Below are 20926 nucleotides of genomic sequence, written 5' to 3'. Positions count from 1 at the left end.
TTTCTCTCATCCTGGCTGGCTGGATTCAAAGCACAGCGTCTGCCCAGCTCAGGGGCTCTCAGATGGAGGCGGTGTTCCCCCAGGGACCGTGTGGCTGTGTCTGGGGACACTGGGTTGTCACGCCTGGGGAGAGGTGCTTCTGGCGTCTCGTGGGTTGAAGCCAGGGATGCTAACATCCTACAAGGCACAGGGCGCCCCCCTGTCAGCAGGGCCGCAGTTGAGGAAGCCACCCCACGTGCCTCTTGGCAGGGTGGCAGTGGTCCTCTTCCTGTGGGCACCTTGATTACAGGCACTTCCTCAGTCCTGAAACCTCTACTCACATCCCAGCCCTGAAAATCTGTGTGTACAGCTCTTCACATGGTGCCTGGGCACAGAGTGCTTCAAAAATCCAAGGTTGTTCATTTGTTTGTTTGCTCAGTAAGCTAGTAGGCGCCCTGTGTTAACCACAGGCATTCTCTGAAAGTGAAGGCATGACTTCCTTCACCTGGCTTGTCCCCCTCCCAGTCTCTGTGCCCCCAGCTGTCTGAGAGACCTCCGGCTCCTCCCACACCCCTCCCTCCCCATCCCATCCCTGCAGGCAGTTGTAAGTCCCTTCTGGACCATTTCCTCCAGGGCTCTGCCTCCACCCTCTGCCCAGATGCCCCAGAGTGTGGTTACTGGTCATAATCACCGGCTGGCCATGAGCTCTGGGATGGCCAGGTCACCTCTGTCTCTGCATCTCTGTGTTTCCTGCAAGTGGCCTGGCTCCCAGACACTCCACCCATATCTGCCGAGTGGGGCGAGTCCACTTCTCCCGTGGGTGCTATTCTGTCTGACAGTACCTCCTCGCCCACCCAGTCCTATTGGAAATTTAAAAACTTGAAACCAAACAGCCCCTTTCAGGATCATTATAGTTTCCAATCTGCTCGCCCTCTAGGAACCACTTTACTCAGCGACAAGTTTTCCCCTTGGTTAGGAACTTAATGCGCAGATGCTGCTTAAGAAGCCTGGGGACCTGAGGATCATCTTGCCTCTGCCTGTGGCAGCTCCTTGCCCTTGGCCCAAGCCCGACCTCCCCTCAGAGGTCAGGCCAAGCTCCATCCCACCCCAGGACCTTTGCACTTGCCATTCCCACGGTCTGGGACAATTTTCCTCCTCACATTTGCTGGCTCCCACTCATCACCACCTTCTCAGATAGGCTCCCCTCCCCATGACATCTCCTGTTTTCTGCATGATCCTTGTCTCTTTCTGAAGGGAGATGTGTGTTTAATCTGTAGTGTCTCCACCCCTCTCCTCCAAATTGTATGCCTAGCAAAGGTTTCTGGTTCTTCATGCTCATGGTGGTATCTCTAGTCCCTGGAGACTAGAAAGCTCTTATCACCCAGTAGGGGCTTAAAGGCATGCCTCGAATGAATGACACTAACATCGATTTTTATTGTTTTCCAGAACTTTCAGCCTGCAGTTTGAAATAGGAAAAGAAAAAAAAAAGGAGACATGTGACTCAAGGCCTGCTGTAGAATCATAGATAAGATTCTAGAAAGATCCCTCGAATTTGCATTCCTACCACTTCTTTAGGTGACCCTACTCATCTGTCTCAGTCTCAGGGAACCCAGCAGTTAGGCTTCGGATAATGTGAACTCCCTCCTTTCAACAGGCCCACCCTTCAGCTGCTATCTGCTGTCAGCCACTGGGGTTTTGGACCGAGAAGACCCTCAGTTCACAGACAGGGGGGTGGGCTGGCCCCCTCACTGAGGACCGTGCCGTTGACATCCCTGTGTTTTGACAATAAACTGCTTCATTGGAGCTTGGAGGGTCGAGTGTCTGCAAAAGAAGTTCCTTTTGGAAAAATTTAGCTCTTCTTTTCCCTATCCATTCATACATCCATCCATGCCTTCAACCTTTCATCCACCCATCCACTCTTTCATTCATGTAGTCACACTTTCAGGCAGACACTGATCCATCCATTCTTCCACTTCTTCATCCATCCATCCATCCACCCTCTCATCTATCCCTCTACCCATTCACCCCTCCCTCCCTCCATTCGTCCATATACTTGTCCATCCATCCCGCCACCCATTCATCCTTTCCTCCGTCCGTTCATTTACCACTCATTCTCCCACCCACTAACGCTTCCTCTCTTCCATACATTTATCCTTCCTTTTATTCAACAAATAGCAGGCATTTCTGGAGTGCGTGCCCTGTGACACTTATGGTGCTGCACAGAAGATCCTGGCAAACCAATCATACACAGCAAGGTCCTTGACCTTTTGGAGCCCACAGTCAAGTGGAAGGAGACAGTATTAAAGGAGACGACTTGGGATCACGACCAGCACTCTGAAGAAAAAGCACAGACTGTGATGGAGAGTGAGGGGCCTCAGGACGGGAGGGCGCCTTTGGGGAGAGCCCAGACACAGACAGACCAGGGAGGAGGCCATAGGATGGTAGCTGGAGAAAGGCAGGGCCTCGGGAGAGATTTCAAAGGCAGGCTGGCCAGCAGCAGGTGACAAGTAACTAGGCTGGGAGGGATTAAGAAGGAGGAGAAGATTAACACACCTCCTCGAATTTGACCTTGGATATCTTCAGTCATCTATCATACTTTGGGATGGGTAACCAGAAGCCGGATAGGGGAAGAAACTGCTCTGAGATGCCCTGATTCTCTCCCTGCTCTGGGGATGGAAGGAGATTAGCAGACTGATGATCATTTCCTGGATGGAAAGGAGTATTTCCAGAAGGAGATATTCCTTAAGAAGAGAGAAAACCCATCAGAAAATCTCCTGCGTACAGCCCCTCTGTGTTCACGAGTCCACAAAAGAAGAGGGACGTCAGCCGCCTTGCAGACCCCCAATCAAGCAAGAGGGATGGTCACAGTCAACGCCTGCACCTCCCGAACGGTCGTCCCCCAGCCTCTGAAGGAGGAGGGTGCTGTCACTGGCACCAGATGAGACTCACAGGGCCCAGGGGAGTGGGAGTGACTCCCAGACCACCATGCAGCTGACGGTGGCTGGACCCCATCCTCTATTCCATTCCCCCCATCTCTGTCCCCAGCGTTAATCAGATGCTTGTGGTGCTGATGCTGTGGGTGGGTTTTGGGGGGTTTTTAATCATTTTTATTGCAGGGCACCACAGAACCTTCAGGAAACTCAAGTGTGAGACACGTCTCCAAGAGGAGCCCCTGCAGGCAGCTGGAAAGGACAAATCATTTCCCTTCACCTGTGAAATAGTTTTCCTGTGAAAAAGACTGGCTTCTAAGGCTATTCGTTGCAAGTAAAATCCATTCTGGATGAGACCTCGGACACAGCAGCAAATGTTTGTAGACATTCTTACTGATGCTAAAAAACAAAATTCAACTCGGTACCTTTTTTTTTTTAATTCTTTGTAGGGTTTTTTTGGGGGGTGGGGTAATTAGATTTGTTTGTTTTTTTTAATGAAGGTACTGGGGACTGAGCCCCGGACCTTGTGCGTGATACCACTGAGCTACGCCCTCCCCACAGCTGAGTATATTTTAAAGATCTTACTGGCAGCATCCTGTCGAGCAGGTAGAAAGATTTGAAGATCTGTACAAAATGAAAGACTTAGAGGCAGAAGGGAGCAGGAGTAAGAAAGTTCTAGTAGGCAGAAAAGCAGGTTGGTTATTTCAAAGTTGCTTTCCCTTAGGGGATGGCAGGGGTCTGGCAGGCAGATGACTTAACTAGTTCTGATCAGGCGACTCCTGATTGAAGTGTTTCAGACGTCTTTTCTGGGAGAGCCAAAACTGTCATCAAGTCTTAGTTTGGTGATGGTGGGACTTGGCATAAGCGACTCCATGTTGGGCCTGTGGTCTTATTTTTAACACTGAGTTGGAAGTTAATGGGACAAGCAATTTTGCTGCTTTGATGGGGAGTCTACCAATACAAACTGCGATGGGTGTTTGTGAAAGATGTTTATTCAAAGTGAAAACACAGCAGGAACGATGCCGCAGGAGGCCTTGGCTGCCCTGACCATTGCTACATGCTGCTGTTCAAACTGCATCTGATGTCTTTTCTAGTGACACTGAAGGAGTTGTCAGGAAATTTTCCTTTACTATTTGAACTGAGCAGTTAAAGTCTTTTTATGATCTGTTGCCACTCAGTATTCTTTAATTCTCTCTCATTCAGAACCTCAGTGGTTTGCAGTTTATCAAGTCGAGAAGAACCCTCTGTTTATTTTTTTTTTTTTTTTGGAGTCCTGCAATTATTGGGTATAGTTCCCTGTGCTAAACAGTAGGACCTCGTTGTTTATCTCTTTTATATATATTGTAATTAGTACCTGCAAGTTCCAGACTCCTAGTTTATCCCTCCCACTCTTTCCCCTCTGGGAACCATAAATTTGTTTTCTATGTCTGTCAGTCTGTTTCTGTTTTGTAAATAATTTCTTTTATGCCATTTTTTTAGATTTCACAGATAAGTGATATTATATGATATTTGTCTTTCTCTGTCTGACTTACATCACTTAGTATGATAATCTCTAGGTCCATCCTAGAGTTGCTGCAAATGGCATTATTTCATTCTTTTTTATGACTGAGTAGTATACCATTGTACATATACATATGCCAGTCACCTGTCGATGGACATCTAGGTTGCTTCCATGTCTTGGCTATTGTAAGTAGTGCTGCTGTGGACATTACGGTGCATGTATCTTTTTGAATTGGAGTTTCCTCCAGATACATGCCCAAAAATGGGATTGCTGGATCATATGGTAAGTCTATTTTTAGTTTTTTAAGGACTGTCTGTGGTTTTCCATAGAGACTGTACCAAATTACATTCCCACCAGCAGTGTAGGAGGGTTCCCTTTTCTCCACAGCCTCTCCAGCATTTATCATTTGGGGATTTTTTAATGATGGCCATTCTGGCCAGTGAGAGATCATACCTCATTATAGTTTTGATTTGCATTTCTCTGATAAATAGTGATATTGAGCATCTTTAAATGTGCCTCTTGGCCATCTGTATGTCTTCATTGGAGAAATGTCTGTTTAGGTCTTCTGCCTATTTTTTGGTTGGATGGCTTGGTTTTTTGTTACTGAATTGTATGAAATGTTTGTGTATTCTGAAAATTAAGCCCTTGTCAGTCACATCATTTGCAAATACGCAATAAGTTGTCTTTTTGTTTTGTTCATGGTATCCTTCACTGAGTGGACACCATTTTTCAAAGTCATTGATCTTGCAGAGATGCAACATCATACTGAAAAATGGCAAAACACAATATGCCACAGAAGATGAAATTACGTGCTTCAAAAGTTGTTAACTTTATGCCAATACAGAGTCCCTCTATTGGCTCATAATGCTGATGTTGGACGTGTTTCCCTGTGAATGGAAACAAGGGAAAAAATTAAAAGGACACTCAATGGAAAAAAAAGAACAAAATAAGTTGGATGTGACCCCTGTAAAAACTATATACAATGTAAATAGAACCCAGACTGGTACTGCAGGGAATTTTATAAGCAGATTTTGCAAAAAGAAAAAAAATGTTCAGGAGAACTAAAATATCAATGACACAGTTTTAGGGAAAGAGATCCCCTGTCATTTATTTCAGATCATCCGTGATTGATTGTGGGGTCTGGTAAAATACACAGGTTGGGTTTCCAGGGAGCAGACTCAGAGAGAGACCAGGGTGCAGCGTGCTCACGAGGAGGTGCCCCAGGGGTGGGTCCCTGGGGAGGGGAGGGGAGGGGGGCAGGTGGGGCAGAGGGACGAGGCGCTGCAATGCAGCCCAACGACTGCCTCAGCCAAGAATTTGGGGAGCTCTGGAGCTAGAACAGCCCTGCAGAGTGTCCCCCATTTGGACCAGGATGGCCAGACCCTGGGAAGAGGTCTGACCTCAGACATAGGGCTCTCTGCCCAGTCCCCACTGTGGGACACTTTACATTCATAACTGCCTTGATGCCCCACGACCACCCTGTGACTTAGGTTTATTGTGTCCATTTGACAGAAGGAGAGACTGAGAAGTGAAGTGACTTGCCCAAATTCAGGCTCGTTATAGGTGATGGGGCTGAAATTTGAGTCTAGTTCTGCCCATCGCCCTGCCAGTGGGATGCCCACACACAAGTTGGTAGCACATTTACATGGAAAACTATTCTCTTGGAAATTGTCCCTGATGTCTTCCTTCCTGGAGAGCTTCCAGCAAGAAGTTGCCGGATTTGGGGTTGTCATTTACAGATCTTGAGCTCTGTGTATTCGGTGGCGCTGGTGGCCTCCTGGTCCTGAGGCTCCCTTGGCCTCAGTCCGGGGAAACTGAGGGAGGCATAATGGAGCTCCTGTTCCTCCTCCACTGGGTGTGGGTGGTCCATGGTGCTGCCTGGCAGACACTCGTACTGGTGACCCTGAGTGGAAGGGAAAGAGGGGGTCATATTAAGATCACAGGGGCTGGAAGAGAGCAAGGAGGGTCCAAGAGTGAACGTGGAAACTGAACATTGAGCCTTCCTCCATTCATTCCAGACACTGGCTGGGCCCCCATTCATTCATTCATTCATTCAACAAATTCTTGAGAGTAATCAAGTTGGTAATCAATTTCCAGTCTCCTGGATTCCTCAGGACAATCTACTCAGGAGACACTATTTCCCCATTTTTCAGGTGGAGAAACTGAAGCTAAGGAAATATCCTCAAATCACACATTTACTCATTGGTAGCATCAAGTATCATGCCCAGGTCTTTCTGACTCCGGTGCCTGCTACCTTATGGAACAGTTTTCCATGCCAGGTGCTGGATATTCAGTGGGGAACAAGGAAGGCATCATCCCTGACCTCCTGCAGCTTACAGTGAGGGAAGCAGATGTTAAAGTAGTAGTCAATTATATTACTATCTAATTGCAAATTGTGATAGTATAGGAGTGGAATGGATGGTGTGAGAAAGACAGGGATTTCCTCAGACCTGGACTGCTCTCAGGGACCACTCAGCATTTCAAAGGTTCAGGCAAACACAATCATCAAATTTCATTATGAACCTTAAAATCAAATAATCTTGTGCCAGAAAGGGTTAACTTTGCCCACGGAAGAGTTTGATCCCTTGTCCCCAGCACCTGGGAGGGAACCTCTAAGCCCTTGAAATGTCCTGCCTGACAAGAGTGTCTTTGTTTACCTAGACCTTGGCCCACACCAGAGGGTCTATGTAACAATGTGATAGATGGTCGGGGACCTTGGGTCACACAGTATCAGTTTGACCTCTGCAGGGGCTGGAGACTAAATTCAGCCACATGAGCAGAAAGCCATGCCAACGTGACCAACTCCCATAAAAACTCTGGACATGAAGTCTCGGTGTGCTCCCCTGTCTGGCGAGACCCCCTACATGATAGCACACATCATTGCTGGGAGATTTGACTGCACATCTCCCCTGGGAGAGACAGCTAGACACTCACGTCTGGTCTCTCCTGGCCTCTGCCCCACGGGCCTTTTTCCTTAGCTGATTTTAATCTCTATTCTTGTCCAGTACTAAACAATAACCATGAGTATAAAAGCTTTCAGTGAGTTCTGTGAGTCCTCCCAGTGAGTCATTGAACCTGAGAGTGTCTTGGGAGCCCCTGAATTTGGTAGTAGACAATAATTATTTGGGAGCGATCCCTGCAGCATCTGTCCTGGGGAGGAGAGGTAGGAAGTGGGGGAGAAAGTGGGTCAGGGGTCCGGGGGGAGGGGGATGGAGGCGTAGGGAGGCGCCAGTTGGAACTGAACGCAGACGGTAAAATGGACTGGCTGTGGTGGTCCTTATCTCTGCGGAAGGAGACAGAGAGCAGAGGGGAAGGTGCCTCCCGTGTCACTGGGCTGGGTGACAGTATGAATAGGACGCAAGAGCAAAAGCCTGTCTGGGGTGTGAAGGTCGTCAAAGTCCTGGAGAAGAGTGTGACCATGGCTATCCCAGGGAGGTAGCCAGATTGGGTCCCCAGGGACAGAGGGCTCATCACTCACCTGGGAGGTGGAGGGGGCATTCTCTTCAGCTGCCACTCCAGGGGCCTCCTTCCTGAAGGTCTTCACCCTGAGAAGGGAGGCCAGGACCTTTCAGCAGCCTGGCTGGCTCAGAGCATGCAGTGGGATCACTATTTCCCCCGCTTAAGAGGCCGGAAGGGCTGACCAAGGCCAGGAGGCGGGGGACATGCCTCATATCACGACTTTCATCAAGAGAGCCGGCGCCCTTCACGGATGGCTGGGTTGGAGGGGTGGGGACGGACCCTGCTCTGATTCTCTGACCCAAGGCCCAGTGCTCAAGACCTCTGATTCCTCCAGCTGGGGCTGCCTGGATTCCAGGACTTGGGCCTCTTCCTGCCCCCTGCACTTGCCCTCCCTCCCAGGGACGACACTCACATGAAGAGGATGAAGCAAGAACAGAGACTGAGCAGGCCAGCGATACCAGCTCCCTCGACGGCCCCCAAAACGAATCCTCCCCAAAGCTGGGGCTTTCCTGCAGACCAGTGGGGTTTAGGGTCTCCCCTCCAAGCCCCAGGACTCCCATGCCCCCTCCTCCTACAGAATTTGAGCTCTCATATTCTTGGGCCCCTAAGCCGCCAAAGAACAGGACTCTGCCCCTCCCCTGCCACCTCTCACTCCCTCCCATCCAGGCCCCTTTCCTCCCAAGCGTCATCTTCTCCAGGATGGAGATGCCTTTTCCCCCAAGCCTCTGCCCCCAACCAGCCCCCTGACCTGGCAGCAGCAGGACCGTGGCGCTCTGGGCCCCATGGACATTCAGGGCTTCGCAGCTGAGGCTGAGGCCGGAGCTGAGCCCCTCACTGAGGCTCAGGGAGCTGTTGGCCCAGGGCCCAGCCGACCTAGAGGTGATCTTGAAGGAGGCATTGCTGATGGTCCCCTCCAGTAGCCCCTCCCCCAGCCGCCAGCGCAGGGAGGGGGCTGGCTGGGCTCGGGAGGAGCAGCTGCAGTGCAGACCCTGGTCCTCCCAGGAGCAGGAGGGTCCCAGCAGCTGCGGGGGGTCTGCGGGGAGGGGGGAGAAAGGTCAGCGTGCCTCTCCCCTCCATGGACCCGAGTGTCCTCTCCCGGGGTGTCTTCCCTCCTCCCAGCTCACTCTGCACGGAGAGATGCAGGGAGATGCCCAGGGAACCTCGAGGGTGCTGAGCTCGGCAGGTGAATTTGCCTTCATGGTCCGAATCCACCCGGGACAGGAGCAGGACCCCCGGGTTCGAGGGCTGCGAGGGGCTCAGGGTCCGGCTCCCGCGGGCCCAGCTCAATGTGGCTGGGGGGTTGCTGTCAGCGACACAGACGAGGCGCAGAGACTCCCCTTCCAGGACAGAAAGAGATGAGCCGTTCCCCAGGTATTTCAGTTCTGGAAAGAGAGGTAGAGAGAGACAGAGACAGAGACAGAGAGACAATAGAAAGAAAAAAAAAAACCGCGAAATTCAGTGTAGTGACATTCTCTGAGGCCAGAAGGAGGAGGCTAAAATCGGCTGCTCTAGTGCTTAGCATGCACAAGGTCCTGGACCCAATCCCCAGTACCTCCACTAAAAGAATAAATACTTCTAATTACCTCCCCTCCAAAACAAACAAACAAACAAACAAAAAACCCTGGGAAAAAACCCCACAGAGCTCCTTAAAAAACAAACAAAAATGAAATAAAACTGGGTGCTCCGAAGATGGGGGTACTGTTCTAGTTCTTAACCTGGGTGGTGAGTACCATGGTTCACTTGGTGGTGTTTCCTCTACACTTGTATATTTGACCAGTTTGACCAGTTTGACCAATAGTCTTTGCACGTAATGAAGGGTAAATGTAAAGCACCCGAGTGAATAGGACCTCCCACCTCTGCTTTCCCTGCACATCACCACCACCCACTGTCCTACCTGTGCAGTTTCCTCGGGAGACGCTGATGCTCAGGTTCTGGGGAGCATCTAGGACAGAGAGAGGCAGTGAGGGAGGGAGTCAGAGCTGACTGTTCCCTGCTTCCCTCCCACCTCCCGCCCGCTACCCGGACTCTCCCACCCCCAAGAGGCCCAGAAGCAAAGCAGAACAAGACCTACGTCTTTCCTATAGTACCTCCCAGCCCCCGGCTTCCCCACTCCCCGCAGGCACCCTGGTTCTGCACTCACAGGACACGTTGAGCATGAGGGTCCCCTCCGAGCTCACGCCAGCCCTGGGGAAGGTCACGCGGCAGGTGAGGTTGGTGCCGTGGTCCTGCGGGCGGGGGGTGAGCAGGATCTCCGAGGATTTATAGGCCTCCGAGGCCAGTTCCGGGGGGTGGAGGGCAGCCCCGGTCCAGGAGATGCTGGGGTGCGTGGCTCGATCACAGGCTCCTGGCAGGGAGCATGTCAAGTGAGTGCTGGAGCCGGCCTCCAGGGGCTCCTTGGCGTGGATGTCGGGGGTCCAAGACAGCGCTGGAGAGGAGAGAGAGAGGCCAGACCCCACAGGGGAGGGCCGTGCATGCCCAAGCCTGATCTGACCATGCCCCACTGTTTCCCATGAGGGGCAGGGGCTCCAGCCCTCCCACCCACCCCTGTTGTCTGTTCCTGGGGACCACTCCATACCTGTGACGTTCACAGTGAGCAGGTTGTCTGTGTAACTGTGTCTCACATTATCTCCTCTCATCAGCCGAAAATAATACTTTCCACTTTCCTGTTTCTGGGCATCTGTGATGCTCAGGGAGCAGTTGTTGGCCCCTGGGTGGCCAGAAAGGTAGAATGCAATATTGGTCTTCTTTTTTGCTACACTGAGTGGATTGTTTGTGGCCACGAGAACATCCGCTAGGGGTTTATCCCTTTTCCGGAACCAGTAGCCATAAGCAGGTGTAGAGTCGTCCCAGCCGACCCGGGGGTAGGAGACTTCGCAGGGCACGAGGACGCACAGACCCTCCTGCACTGTCACCGATTCCTGCACTCGCAGCTGGTACTGTGGACCCTTCTGCAGGGACCCTGGGGGACACAGAGGCTCAGCTGCAGCTCCAGCCCCGCCCTGCCCCCCTCTCCCCACTGCCCACTCACCCGCCCACAGCAGGGGCAGCAGAAACAGCAGCATCTCCACATTCAAGGAACGGGGCTTGTCCGGACTGTCTGGCTTCTGGACCTGCCTGTCTGTCCCCGAAGGAAGCTCCAAGAGGAAGCTTCTGGGGGAGAAGGGGGTAGTGACCATCCAGAGATGAGCAAAAGAGGAACCCCAGAGCTGCAGATGTCTGAGAAATTCCCCCCTTTCAACTTCTCTTTTCATGGAAACAGCAGGGTAGAAAGTGGTTGCGGGGCTGCCCTAAACTGAGAAGCAGCCATCCTGGATTAGCCAAAGGGACAGCGGTGCCGGGGAAATAAATGAGAAAGGAGCTCCAGGTGAGGTGCTGGAGGCAGGGATTCCCTCATTCATTCATTCATTCATTCATTTTCCAGGCAAACATCTGTTCCACGCAGAGGCCAAGGACAGAGGAGGGCATGACCACCCAACTCCCGCCCTCAGGGCCTCACCTCCTGTGACCCCAAATCCAGCACCCCCCAGGCTCTCCAAGGACACTCAGCCTCCCTGCACCTGGAGATTGTCATACTAACCGAAGTAAGCCAGAAAGAGAAAGAAAAATACCATATGATGTCACTTACATGTGGAATCTAAAAAAATGACACAAATGAACTTATTTACAAAACAGGAACAGACTCAGAGACATGGAAACCAAACTTACGGTTACCAGGGCGGGGGTGAGGGATAAATTGGGAGTTTGGGATTTGCAGATACACACTACTAAATATAAAATAGATAAATAACAAGGTCCTACTGTCTAGCACAGGGAACTATACTCAAAACCTTGTAATAGCCTATAATGAAAAAGAATATGACAAGGAGTGTGTATATGTACATAAAACTGAGATCACTATGCTGTACACCAGACACTAACACAACATTATAAACTGGCAATACTTCAATTAAAAAATATAAATAAACAAAATAATGAAGTAATTTGTTTAAATGTTAAGAAAAAAAAACATGACAGGTCCAGAGAGAAAACAGGAAAAAGCTTTCTCCTGCTTTTTTGTCCAAGGTACCCCACATTTTCATCTTGCCAGGGGCCAGCCCGTGATTAAGGCGGCTCTGGGAAGAAGCTTCCAGCCTCAGATACAGCGGACAGGAGAGCGTGGCCTGCCCTGCCCCAGGGCGGGGAGTTGTGGGGGGTGCTGGGTGGATGGGCGACCGTCTGTCTCCTGAGAGTGGGGACAACACAGGAATGAAGGAAGCAGATCTGGGGCCACTCTGCTTGTAATGAACCCAGCTCCTCAAGTGACTGACTATGCATGTAGTAAAGAGTTAACCTCACCCAAAGAGGGGTGTGGGCTTTGCCCACCTCCTGGAAGGGAACCTGAAGCTCTCGGCACGTCCTACTTCATTAAACTATCTTCACTTACCTGGAGCCTCCAGCCATGGGCTCTCTCTCTGTCTCTTTCTCTCTCTCTCTGTCTGTCTCCTGAATAACTAATGCCTGTGTTAATACCGACCAGAATTCTCAGACTTCTTAATCAATAGAAATTGATAAGAGGCCAGAGGAGAAATTTTTTTTCTTGGGCAAGGCTTTTATTGAAACTTGTGCTGCAGCAGGAGGGAGCAAAAACAAGTTAACAGGTTCCCTCGTTCTCTTCCTGATGGGGAGGGAAGGCGTGAGCTGTTCCCTTAAATGCGGTGAGGTTGGGGGTGGGCCGGGGATCGGCTGCAAGGGTAGCTTAGGCGGTCTGCCCACCCCACGGTGGTGGATCATGCGCAGTGCCCTGCTTTTTTTTGCTCCCAGCCCCTCAAAAATGGCAGTTGGGTTTTTGGTCTTTGTGAATCTCGTTATTCATGATTTGCCCCAACTGTGCATGCATGCTGTTATTTTTCATCCCTTATAGTTTCTTTGTATTCTGTTGCTGGGAGACATTTGTCCAAGCATCACAGCAAAGGGTCCCAGGTCCCAGCCTATCTCAGTGTGACCACCCTGTATTCATTTCCTTGGGGCTGCCCTAGCAAAGTACCACAGACCAGGTGGCTTGAAACCACAGACCTTGACTGTCTCCCAGTTCCAGAGGTTAGAAGTCTGAAATTCAGGTGTGGGCGAGGTTGGTTCCTGCTGAGGCCTGTGAGGGAGCCTCTGTTCCCTGACTCTCTGCCAGCTTCCAACAGCTGTGAGTGTTCCTTGGTTTATAGGTGATGCTCTCTGTGTGTCTTCCTGTCTTCCCTCAGTACGTGCCTGTCTCAGTGTTCAAATTTCCTTTTTAAAAAAATAAGAATATTGGTCATATTGAATTTGGGCCCACCCTAATAACCTCACCTTACCTTGATCACTTGCAAAGACCCGATTTCCAAATAAGGTCACATTCACAGGTACTGGGGGTTAGGACTTGAACACCTTCTTGGGGAGTGCAATTCAACCCATAAGAGACCCCTGATAAAAATGCTGGAAACCAAGGTTTATACTTTGTACATGTTCTCAAACATCATTGCTGGGCGTATCTGTCAGCTTTGAGTTGCCATAAGATACCACACTCTGGGCGGCTTAAACAACTTTTTCCTTTGCAGACTTTTTTGTGGGGGGTGGGGGGGTGCAGGTAATTAGATTTATTACTTATTTTTAAAAGTTGGTGGGGGTAAATAGGCTTATTTATTTATATTATTTCATTTTAACAGGGGTACTGGGGATTGAACTTAGGACCTCTTGCAACTCAGGAACTCATGCTAGGCATGCACTTTACCACTGAGCTATACCCAACCCCTGTCTTGGTCTGTGTCCTTCTTTTTTGGCGGGGAAGTAATTAGATATTTTAAATGGGGGTACTGGGAATTGAACCCAGGACCTCATGCATGCACTCTACCCGAGCTCTACCCTCCCCCTACATCCTTTTGGTGTAATGAAGAGTGTCACAGTTTCTCTGAGTTCTTTAGTCCTTCCAGTAAATCATCGAACCTCAGGGTGCCCTTGGGGAAGCCCCAGAACAGTCTGTTTCCCTCTTCAGACGGTAGTGAGGAAAGCCACAGTTTCCCTAAGTGGGGGCAACATTGCCGCTTGCCTGCGTCTACGGAAGCTGCCGACCGGCCCTCGCGTTCTCCGGGGCGCCCCCTGGTGGACCCGCGGTGTCAACTCTCGAAGAGCCCAGAGCTAGGCTGGGAAGTTGCTGACCAGGAAAATTGCCGAGTTCATCACAAATACATAAAAAGAAGTGGGACAAATGCAATATGAAAATGCACAAGGAACGCATCAGCTCCTTTTCATCTGTAATCAGTTCCTCATTTTACTTCTCAGTCATATGTCTCTCCAACCTGAGGTGACCTCACTTTTAACTAAATGGTCCCAACTGGTACCAAGCTGCCCATTCCTCCTCTTACCTTGCAGCTCTGTGGTCCACATCCCGGCCTAGACCCCATGGAGAGCAGCCCTCGGGGGCAGACTCTGTGGGGAAGGACCACCAGGACTCTGCTTCTGACTCAGTCTCTCTACCTTGTCTTGGTCTGAGCCAGTTTTCAAATTTCTGCAGAATTGTAAAACAGGCCCCTAAAACTTCCCTTCTTTCCAAACAAGTAAACTAGTCATTGCTTTTTCAATAGATGGCCAGAACGAATGAGGGTGGGGAGGTCACTGGTAGGATTCCAGTGACCCAGGACCTCCCGATATGGACCACTTAGTAGGTGCTGAGGACCACAAAGTCACCCAAGTCAGGAACCCTCTTCTTTCTCCTCTGTGGGACACATCATAGCTGCTGAAAACTAGGTCCAGTTGCCTGGAGACAGGGGTCCACCCTTCCCTAGAGAAATAGTACAGTAGAGAGTCTACCCCAGGACTCAAAATGATAACACCCAATTGTGTGTGTGTAAGCTTGTGTGTGTGTGTGTGTGTGTGTGTGTGTGAACTTGTGTGTCTGAATGTGTCTGATTTGCATGTCTGTGTGCCTATTTGTATTTGAGTATCTGCCTGTGGGAGTGCATGTGTCATCTCTGAATGTGCATTTTGTACTTGTGTGTCCAGATGAGGGGAGGACACTTGTTTGTGTGTGCATGTGTGTGTGTGTGTGCTCATATTCAAGGCATTTGAAACCAGCCTCCTAGGCTGATATTGAGAGGGACCATACCTATATTGAATTTTTTTTTCTAATGGAGGAACTGAGGATTGAACCCAGGACCCTGTGCATGTTAGGCATGTGCTCTACCACTGAGCCACTGAGCTATTCCCCCAAATACTGATTTTTTTTTTTAATCAGTACCATATTAGGGATCATCATTTCTGGAGCATCAGGAGCCATGAAAGTGTTTATAAGCTGGAGAATTGTGCTTATAGAGATGAAAATATCAAGTGATGCTGTGGCATCCGTTCCCGTCATAGAAGCCCCGGGAATGCCTCGCCCTCCACTGTCTCTCATTCTGCGCAATGAGGATCATTCTAGTCTTGAAACAGGTGTCTATACACCTGGTGGCACTGACAGCAACCTGCCGGTCAGGCTGAGGGGGGCCCAGGAGAGCCAAATCCTGAGCCCCTCACAGACCTCGAACTCTGGCATCCAGGAACTACTCCAAGTGGAGTAGGGGCATAAAGGTGAATTCACCTGTTGAGTTCCGGTGCATGAGCCGGGGGGCCCCACAGGCTTGGAGTCCACAGGTGGCTTCCCCAGACCCCTTGTAGGGTCTTGGCTGTGCTCCGGGGGGCAGAGGATGGACAGGGAGAAGCTCAGACCAGGTGTAGGGTTGGGACCTCTGGACTTCTGATGTGGCCTCCCCCGGGGAAAGACAGAGGGAGTGATGAGGAGTGGGGCTGAGAGTGTGTTTTCTCTCTCCTCCTACAGACAGAATCCAAGAAAATGCTGCCTTCTGGGTGGAGGATCAAGAAGACAGTGTATCAGGGAACTATGTTCAATATCTTGTAATAACCTTTAATAAAAAATGAATATATGAATGTATATGCATTCCTGGGACATTGTGCTGTACACCAGAAACTGACACATTGTAACTGACTGAACTTCAATTAAAAAAAAAAAAGACAGTGTATGTGATGGGCTGAATAATGACCCCTGGAGATGTCCAGGTCTTAATCTCTGGAACCTGCAAATGTGTTACCTTGTTTGGCAGAAGGACTTTGCAGGTGTGATCACGTTAAGGCTCTTGGGATGCAGAGATTAGCCAGGTGGACCTTCAATGTAATCACAAGTTTATAAGAGAGAGGCAGAGGGAGAGTGTCTAGGTCAGCAGCAGAGAGCACGCTTAGCATGCAAGAGGTCCTGGGTCCAATCCCTAGTACCTCCATCAAAAATGAATAAATAAACCTAATTACCTCCCCTGCCAAAATTTTTTTAAGAAAGAGGCAGAGGGAGCGCGGACTCTAGACGTCAGCAGGAGAGACTGTTATCACTGCACCACCAGAAACTGCAAGAAACAAGAGATTCACTTCTAGATCATCCAGAAGGAACCCATCCTGCTGACACTTTGATTTTATCTTCATGAGACTCAGCTTGGACCTGTGGACTCCAGAACTGTAAGAGAATGCATTTGTGTTGTTTTAAGCCACTGACTTTACATCAAAGCCCTGCTCCCTTGAGAAGCTCTAGGGGAGAATCCATCTCCTTGCCTCCCGGTCCCTCCTGCCATCTTCAAAGCCAGGGGTGTAGCATCTTCTCTGTCTTTATCTTCTCCTCCATCACGTGAACTTCTCCTCTGTGTTCAAGTCTCCTCTGCCTCCCTCTTACAAGAAAACTTGTTGGTTACATTTAGGGCCCACACAGGTAATGTGGGATAATCACCCCATCTCAAAATGCTTAATTTAATCACACCTGCAAAGTCCTTTTTGCCATATGCATTAACATTTACAGGTTCCAGGCATTAAGACCTGGATATTTTTTAGGGCTCTGTTCTCGCACAAGTATATTGCATGATTCCATTTATATGAAGTATTCAGACTTGGCAAATCCATAGGGACGAAAAGAAGATTAGTGGTTTCCTGGAGCCGGGGTAAGAGGGGTTGGGGAGTGATTGCTTAACGGATACAGGGTTCCTGTTTGGGGGTAGGGGGAGCGGATGGAAAAGTTCTGGAGCAAGATAGTGGTGATGGTTGCACAACATTGTGAAGGTACTAAATGCCACTGAATTATACACTTTAAGGTGGTTAAAATTGTAGATTTTATGTTATGTATTTTTTATTGAAGTAGAGTTGATTTACAATGCTGTGTTAGTTTCAGGTGTAAAGCAAAGTGATTCAGGCATGCATATATATATGTTCTCTGTCAGATTCTTTTCCATTATAGGTTATTACAAGATGTTGAATATAGTTCCCTATGCTATAGGTCCTTGTTATTTATTGATTTTATGTATAGTAGTGTGTGTCTGTTAACCCCAGGCTCCTAATTTATCCCTCTACCTCTTCCTTTCCCCTTTGATAACCCTAAGTTTGTTTTCTATGTCTGTGAGTCTGTTTTGTAAATAAGTTCATTTGTATCATATTAGATTCCACATAAGTGCTATCATATGATATTTGTCTTTGTCTGACTTACTTCACTTAGTATGATAACCTCTAGGTCAAGTCATGTTGCTGCAAATGGCATTTCATTCTTTTTTATGGCTGAGTAATATTCCACCGTGTATATATACCACATCTTCTTTATCTATTCATCTGTCCATGGACATTTAGGTTGTTTCCATGTCTTGGTTATTGTAAACAGTGCTGCTATGAGCATTGGGGTGCTGCAATCGGTTTAACAAACAAACCAGGATCTTCAAACTGCTTTACAAATATTAACTCATTTAATGCTCACAACAACCCTATGAAGTCCATGCTATTAGTCTCATTTTATAGCAGAGAAAACTGAGGCACAGAGAGGTTAAGCAAGCTGCCCAAAGTCACACAGCTGGCTCGAGTGCTGTCCTGTACCAGACTAGGCAGAGAGGCCTCCCTGTACTGGCCAGGTCGTGAATTTGGGATCTTGTCTGTCCTCCCCCACCACGATGTGAGCTCAGGGAGGGCGCACAGAGGCAATTAATGAACATTGTGGGATGAAGAAGGGATGAGTGGGTATCTGAGGATGGCCGCATCCCTTCTTGACCGCCTGAGCTCTCCTGCCGCGCTCTGCTTGGGGAACTCTATTCCTCATCAGGGCTTACGGTCCTGGTAAACCCCATTCTCGGAGCTAGAGGCGACCCCAAGGAAATTACGGGCTTTGACCGCCTGAGTTGAGGAAGTAGCAAAACCCACTCACAGCGGGGCACCGGCGCCACCTGGCGGCGAAGTCCTGCTAAAACAGAGCCGCGGGGAGACCCTGAATGCCTGCGATGGGCGAGGTGGAATCTGCATCTGAAAGGGAGTTGGTATGGGTGTATTAAGGGGCGATTGTCTGAACCACTGCCGTCTACCAATGGCTTCCAAACTTTTCTGACTATGATGCACAGCAAGAAATCATTTCATATCAATACAGTTTCACGAAATATCACCCTGTAGTACATCGTATTTTGTACTCTATTCATATCTTTAAAAACCGGTCAGAATCCTTTAAATTGATTCCCAACTCGATAACAGGTGACCACCTGAGCCGTTTTTCTCAGCTCACAAAGAAATATTATGATGGAGAAAGAGTTAGCACACAGTCCTGGCTCCCACCAAACCCCGGGTGACTTCTCTCCACATTTGTACTGATTCTCAGATCCAGGGTTGACACCCCTGACTTCCAGATAAGGAACCTGGACTCAGAGAGGCAAAGACACCTATTCAAGGGCACACAGCTCAGATGTGCAGTTCCGGCTTTTGCCTTATTTCTGGAGGAGAAAAAGCACTAAATTCTCCTAATTTCACTGTTATTGAGTCAAGTTGAATGTAGTCTTTTCTCATGTTTGCCAATAAGACTGAGCTGCAGTGGCCTGTGGTTTTTTTGTTTGTTTGTTTGTTTGTTTTTGGTTTTTGTCATGTACAATGAAAATGATTGATATTCCAGAGCTGGGGCTTAAAATTGCAAGTCTTCAAGTGTAACAGAACGAATCTGAGATGGATAGTCTGTGTCTATTCTCATTTGATCAAACACACCATCCCATCCCACTTAAATATATATGAAGGTGGCAGATAAAACGTGAAAATCGTCTTCTGAGCAATAATTGTCAAGGACTGCATATGTCCAAGTGCATAGGAATGCCAGAACCTTAGAGGGGAGTTACCACTAAAGATGATTTGACTTAAAGGGGAGGGTATAGCTCAGTGGTAGAGTGTATGCTTAGTATGCATGAGGTCCTGGGTTCAACCCCCAGTGCCTCCATTAAAAAAAAAAAAGTTTTTTTTTAAAGGAGCATACTTAAAAAGAGGCTGCTTGCTCTCCAATATCCCTTTCCCCTTTCCTGCTTACTATAACAAAGTTATAGTGATGGTGACTTGGCTTCAACTGTCTTGAAGAGGCTGACACTTTAAGAGAATGGTCCCCAAAGTGCAGGCCCCAGACCAGCAGTTAACAGTGTCACTGTGTCACCTGGGCTTTGTAAGAAAGGCAAGTTCTCAGGCTCCATTCAAGACCTACTATATTAGAAACTCTGGGACACGCGGCCCAGCAATCTGTGTTTCCAAAAACCCTCCAGGGGATTCTGATGCACACTCAAGTCTGAGGACCACTGAGCTGGGAGATGCAGAGCAACAAGAAGGTGGGAACCTAGGTCAGTGGGTAACCTCAGCAGGCAGGGCCGTCCTACTCCCTGCCCCATCTACCAGCGTGGATATTTACATGAGAAAAATCAATCTATCTTACCAATGCCTCTGTTATTTGGTCTTTGGTCAACCAAATCAATATTTTAATCAACAATATATTTAAATACACCATTTTTTTTTAATTGAAAATTTTAGGCATACACCTCACAACCATCAGGGTGGCTACTATTAAGAAGGAAAAGGAAAAGAATAAGTGTTGACAAGGATGTGGAGAAACTGGAACCTTATGCACTGTTGGTGGGAATATAAATGGTGCAACCACTGTGGAAAACAGTTGGGCATTTCCTCAAAAAATTAAAAACAGAATTACCATATGACCCAACAATTCTACTTCTGGCTGAACCTTGAGGACCTAGAATAGTACCCCATGTAAGTGAAATCAACTCTTTTTGTGTCTGGCTTATTTCACTTAGCATGATGTCCTCAAGGTTCATCCACGTTGTAGCATGCAGAATTTCCTTCCTTTTGCAGCTGGGAGTACCCTGTAACCTAGCTCTAGACCATGAGATGTAAGCAGAAATCTGAGTTGGCTAGGCAAAATTTGACCTCCTGTCTCAAATTCAGATACAATGCCTGGAGCTGTGGCATCCATCTTGTGACCATGAGGGAAAGGCCAAAAGAATCAGAAAGACCTTGGCTACAACAGCCACCTCCCTCTAGACTTATGTGAAAAAACTTAACCTCTATGTGTATGCCACGGTTGGTCAGGTCTGCCATTACCAGCAGGCGAAAGCATTTATAACTAATACTCTAGGTCAAGTTACATCACCTGTCTCCCTAGACAGAATGCAGGTTCCATGGTGGCAGAAAATGTAACTTTGTTTTCCACTTGTATACCCAGTCCTTCCCCTTCCAGCCAGTGCCCGGCAGAGACCACATAGGTAGAACGAGTGTTTGAGAATCTTCATGCAAAATCTAACAAGAATATTGTCCTTTGGGGCTAACTGAAATTATCATGCAAAGCGCTTAAAATAATGTTCAGCCCATAGTAAGCCCTCAACAAATAGATGGAGCTGAACATCTCTACCATGGTTTCCAGGCCACCTCCCACTTACCTCCCAATTTTCCCTGGGAAGCTTTCCTCAGCCAGCTGCCTCCTCAGCCTGGGGTACCCCACAACTCTGTTGCAGCCATCCTACCCCTTTCTGTTTTTGGTGGGTGTGACAAGCACCATGGGGAGGTGGCACCTTTGGCTACTCTTGCTTTCACTGTCTATGTTAAGTAATAAACGGCCTGAAGCAAAAAGTGGGTGTTGTATCTTCACCAGTTCAATGAGACCCGTCTTGGCCTTGACCGTGTGCTTGGCCATCAGTATTATCTGTTATTTCTATTATTATCATAATAATATGTCTTT

General features: G+C 48.7%; 2 protein-coding genes and 1 non-coding gene across 6 annotated transcripts in view; 2 read left to right on the top strand and 1 right to left on the bottom strand.

Annotated features, from left to right (window-relative positions):
* Positions 1-1782, top strand: part of VRK3 (VRK serine/threonine kinase 3) — a 31668-nt gene extending 29886 nt beyond the window's left edge. For all 4 annotated transcript variants that reach the window (XM_010993161.3, XM_010993160.3, XM_010993155.3 and 1 more), the window contains one exon: positions 1426-1782. The gene's annotated coding sequence lies outside the window, so the exon portion shown is untranslated. The remainder of the gene's footprint in view (positions 1-1425) is intronic.
* A 3695-nt stretch (positions 1783-5477) lies between these two features.
* On the bottom strand, positions 5478-11016 carry LOC105100182 (sialic acid-binding Ig-like lectin 5). The gene is made up of 9 exons (XM_064489549.1): positions 10898-11016; positions 10445-10828; positions 10010-10294; positions 9764-9811; positions 8994-9251; positions 8618-8902; positions 8282-8378; positions 7889-7955; positions 5478-6313 (listed from the first exon to the last, which is right to left on the bottom strand). Exons 1-9 carry the CDS (start codon positions 10929-10931, stop codon positions 6140-6142), a joined length of 1632 nt encoding a protein of 543 aa, XP_064345619.1. The 5' UTR covers positions 10932-11016; the 3' UTR covers positions 5478-6139.
* An 8043-nt stretch (positions 11017-19059) lies between these two features.
* TRNAT-AGU (transfer RNA threonine (anticodon AGU)) lies at positions 19060-19132 on the top strand. Its single transcript has one exon. It is a non-coding gene; the product is annotated as a tRNA-Thr (tRNA).
* The last annotated feature ends 1794 nt before the right edge of the window (positions 19133-20926 follow it).

This window comes from Camelus dromedarius, chromosome 9 (genome assembly GCF_036321535.1).
Source record: "Camelus dromedarius isolate mCamDro1 chromosome 9, mCamDro1.pat, whole genome shotgun sequence".
Lineage (NCBI taxonomy): Eukaryota > Metazoa > Chordata > Mammalia > Artiodactyla > Camelidae > Camelus > Camelus dromedarius.
This window is presented reverse-complemented; position numbering and strand designations above follow the sequence as displayed.

What these genes read in the sequence shown, in the direction of transcription:
- LOC105100182 (XM_064489549.1), bottom strand. Translation starts at nt 10,931, where the DNA reads ATGCTGCTGTTTCTGCTGCCCCTGCTGTGGGCGG. An exon ending in CTCCCGAGGAAACTGCACAG is followed by an intron (nt 9,252 to 9,763) that starts GTAGGACAGTGG and finishes CTCTCTTTCCAG; the next exon opens with AACTGAAATACCTGGGGAAC. An exon ending in ATGCCCCCTCCACCTCCCAG is followed by an intron (nt 6,314 to 7,888) that starts GTGAGTGATGAG and finishes CCTTCCACTCAG; the next exon opens with GGTCACCAGTACGAGTGTCT.